Consider the following 4392-nt stretch of genomic DNA (forward strand, 5'->3'; position numbering starts at 1 on the left):
CACACATACATGAAAAAACAACTAACAGCAGAGCATTAAAGCTTCTTTCTTTCTTTCTTTCTTTCTTTCTTTCTTTGGCATCCAATTTGAGACTGCTTTCCAGCAGCAGACCTCTTCTACAAGAACTGAAGAGGTGTTGTGGAAGAGTTAATGCTGCTCATGGAAACTAAATGGAAAATACTTTATTTACCCAATCTTAAAATACCACTGAGTGTGCTTGCTTCAAACAATATTTTTAACTGCATTTCCAATACAACTACAACCTACAGTCAAACAGCTATAATGTGTTTCTTTTCTTTTCATAAGATAAACAGATGCTTAACTAAATTCCTTAATGTTGTAAAATCGATTAGTGCTATTTCTTAAATTTGTAAATGCTGTAACTTATTATATTATTTACTTAGTTTAGTCTGCTACTGTTACTGTCTGGGAGCAACTGTAACCCACATAATTCCCTTCAGGATTAATAAAGTATTCTGATTCTGATTCTAATTAACCCATCCAAGTCATGTCTTGAAAAGCTGGTGACCAGGTCAAGCTAATAAAATGCATGTAAGACACAGTATACACCAGCAGGGACCAATAGCTAAGGTGCTCATTTCACTCTAAAGGTCAAAGTGAGCTGCAGATTTCGATTAGAGTAAATCTGGTAATCAACACCGCCGCCGCGTGATCTATTAGAGTATTGCACTGCATGGGCTGCGAGGGGTAGGAACCATTGAACGCAGTTGTGTTTCCTCTCGGAGTGTAATACGTGGTGGTTAAATCCGCGAAGTAAAAACAACTTGTGATTCTTTTCGTGGATTTCTTGTGGAATCGGATATTTGTTACTTAAAGCACAGCTTGTTAGCGCCGTATAGCGCCATTTCTATTTTTGATGTAGCTTATGCTTACCGAATCTGGTAAAGACTGAGACCTCTGTCATTCAACTTTCTCCGGAGTGTAAGTAAATGTTGACTTTTGACTTCGGTTGTGAAGCTCACATTTTTACTGACTTTAAAGACCTGGATGCTGGGAATGGGAAGCAATGTCGTTTAAAGTACTTTAGTAACGTGCGTGTAGCGTGCTAACGCGCGCGCGCGCGCATTCACGTTCGGGTTACTGTTGCTAATGAACTAACATGGCTACATTAGCCCGATTTTCCTCTCTATTCACTGCACGGTGTGTTCTTTGTTGCCCTTAGGAAATCAAAGATTATGAGTAGAGAGTCCAGAATGAGAGCAACAATAAACCAAAAGTTGACCGAGATGGGAGAAAGAGAGAGGTGAGTCGGTTATAGCCTTTCCTTAATAATTATATCTTCTTATTTGTTCACTGTAACTAGCTGAATCCATGCATGTGTGACTGTTAAGCTTCTATAAAGCACAAGCTCTGTCACGTTTCAGTATGTCAGTAGTGCTCAGTGCATCAGTTGAGTTAAAGACATTACCAGCTATTGTAAAGCTAAACATGTGGCTGCTACATGTTGACCAAGCACACATTTCATATAGTAGTAAATACTCAACTCCGGTTGATGCTTCAAACTAGGAAGCACTTATCACATCTTCATTTCAGTGGCATGCATCACTCTGAATAACATGTTTGTAAAGCTGACAATGTTTATATGAAACAGTGGGATTTCCAGCCGTTATTCATAACTTCATAACATTAGGCTATAAGGGCGCAGTGTGATATGTGCTTGTATCTTATGGACAGATTGAAAGAGATACTGAGGGCTAGGCTCACTGAGTGTGGATGGAAGGACCAGATGAAGGCTCACTGCAAAGGTAAAGAGAACAGTGGTGTTGTTATCATAAATATCACATCAATATGGTCAGGTTATAGGATTAAAAAAACAAAAACTGAACTTCAGGCGGTGTGATGTGGTTTTAAAGAGGTTGATATATTAACAAATGTAGATTACTGTATGAAAGTTGGAGCATATTTAAATATAGTTTTTCTGTAAATCTGACTGGTTAAACTATATTAATATGTAAACAGTGCCATTTCTACTATATTGACATTAAAGTGACCTTTAATGTCTGTTTTGAAGTTATTAAAGAAACCCTAAAATAACAGTGCCCAACAGCATGTGGTAATAAAGTTGCTAAATGTCAGCATTAGAATAAACCTTTTATACCTGAGGTGGAAGCACCTGGGGTCGCTGCACGACCCAGCCAAAGCCCAGGCTTCACTGTGCCCAGCCTTAATGATGCACAGTAGTGCATGCCCTGTCTTAACAATTTATCGTTATTGATTTGAAGCAGTTATGGATTATCGTATCAAAAGAAAAGACACATTAATGAAATGAGATCATTGGATGTTGCCAATCTGCATGAAAGCATCCTTCGTTCATAAAACAATGTGAGGAAAAGTCGAAATACTTGATGAGATAAGCATACAAATGTGTTCCCCTAAGCTAGACTAGCACCCTTGTCCTGTTCATGCAAGGTGGTTCACGAAAAGAATGAAGCCAGTTGAAGACATGAAGACAGTGCACTTTTGGCATGCACATGGTTAGCTGCTGAAACTAAAGTTTGACTGTAGAAACATCTTTCATTAACTAGATGTTGAGAAGAAGCTTGTGGTTGTGTTTTGTTGTAGACTGATGTGAGACTGACTCATCTTTTGCTTTTGTTCAATATGCAGAAGTCATCAAAGAAAAGGGCTTGGAGCACGTTACTGTGGACGACCTGGTTGTAGAAATCACTCCCAAAGGCAGAGGTACCTCACCTTCTCTATTCAAATGAAACCGTGTGTAGTATAAGTAGCAGTTCCTGTCTAGGCTCTCCTTTTCCCCCCCCCATTGTTTATATGAGAAAACATAATATTTTAGATTATCTAAATTGACAAGGTTGTGTTTGTGTGAGTTTAGACACAGAGGTCGTTCACAGCCACTGATATTATTTTTTGTCTTGCAGCCTTGGTGCCAGACAGCGTGAAGAAAGACCTTCTACACAGAATAAGAGGCTTCTTGGCTCAGCATGCCACATAATTTGGATTAATGTTTCATTACACACTTGTCTATACTACCCTAATACAGATTTATATTTCTCATGAGTTTAATGAATTTCAGAGACAAATACCAGTCAGCCACAACGTTAAAGCTACCTCCTTAATATTCTGTTTTGACAGCAGCCCACGGACACAGAACCTGTCTGTCTTGTCTGGCCCCAGGATGTTGGCAGTGGATCCTTTTCAATCCTGTGTGTTGCGTGATTTGGCCTCAGGATTGTCCCAGCTCATACCGAGGATGCTCAGTCAGATTGGCCGTTCTGTGCCTGGGTCAATGCCGTGGGCTTTCTGTCATCTTCTCAATCAGTGTTTGCACTGAGTGGGGAATAATCCTTGGTTTTCCACAATGTTTGGATGGCAACAAATGAATGCTGGGATTAAAGGGTTCCCATCAGAACATGGCAATGTCATATAATGAAGTAATCAATGTTATATATGTCTCCTGTGAGTGGTTCTAATGTTGTGGCTGATCACACAAAGTACTGACAGATCTAGTTGTTTCTACCAATCCCATGCCTCCCGTCATTACAGTTATGTAAATACACCTACCTTGCTTATGTAGTCATCCTTTGTACATGAGATGTGCTGTTTAAATAAAGGTTTTTCTTCTTTGAACTGGAGAAAGTCATTTATTATAAAAAATAGCAGTTACTGTCCAGACTCTTGGAGCGGCACTTGTTTTATGGGCGCAGGGTGGAAACCGTTGCTGATATCATGATTGTATTTTCTATGGTGATGATGTAAACCATGAAGAAAATCATATCTACTCACTTTGATAACTTTGATTTTTTTTTTTTTTTAAATTAAATCAAATTCCTACATATTATCATTCCAACATCCAATTTGCATCTGTGCCAGTGGTAAATGTATAATGCAATTTATCCTACTACTTTTATGTACTGGTTATTTTAATACATAAAACATCTGATATTTCTATTTCAGACTTCATGTACAGTGGGGTGAATAATAAGGTGAATGTACAGGCCCATCTGAAAGTTTGCCAGTGAATATGTAAACGACTCCAAAATTGAGCTCTTTGGGATCAACTCAACTGGCCGTGTTTAGAGAAAGAGAAATGCTGATTATGATCCAAAGAACACCACAGCCAAGCACGGAGGTGGAAACATTATGTTTTGGGGATGTTTTTCTGTACAGGATAGCTTTATTGAATTGAGGGGCTCATGAACAGGGCCATGTACCATAAAATTCTGTACGAGAACCTTCTCTCAGCCAGAACACTGAAGATGGGTTATTGCCGGGTCTTCTAGCAAGACAATGACCCAAAACATACCATCAAAATAACAAAGCAGTGGCTAAAGAAGAAGATCATTAGAGTCACAAAATGCAATAGCAAGTCTCCAGACCTAAAGAAAATCTGAGGAGGGGGCTGAAGCTTTG

General features: G+C 39.0%; 1 protein-coding gene across 1 annotated transcript; it reads left to right on the forward strand.

Moving 5' to 3' along the window:
* The first annotated feature begins 718 nt into the window (after positions 1-718).
* On the forward strand, positions 719-3609 carry eny2 (ENY2 transcription and export complex 2 subunit). The gene is made up of 5 exons (XM_003453471.5): positions 719-942; positions 1184-1264; positions 1696-1766; positions 2629-2703; positions 2901-3609. The coding sequence occupies exons 2-5, from the start codon at positions 1197-1199 to the stop codon at positions 2972-2974; spliced, it is 288 nt and encodes a 95-aa protein (XP_003453519.1). The 5' UTR covers positions 719-942; positions 1184-1196; the 3' UTR covers positions 2975-3609.
* Positions 3610-4392: the final 783 nt, after the last annotated feature.

Source organism: Oreochromis niloticus, linkage group LG11 (assembly GCF_001858045.2).
Source record: "Oreochromis niloticus isolate F11D_XX linkage group LG11, O_niloticus_UMD_NMBU, whole genome shotgun sequence".
NCBI classification, from domain to species: domain Eukaryota; kingdom Metazoa; phylum Chordata; class Actinopteri; order Cichliformes; family Cichlidae; genus Oreochromis; species Oreochromis niloticus.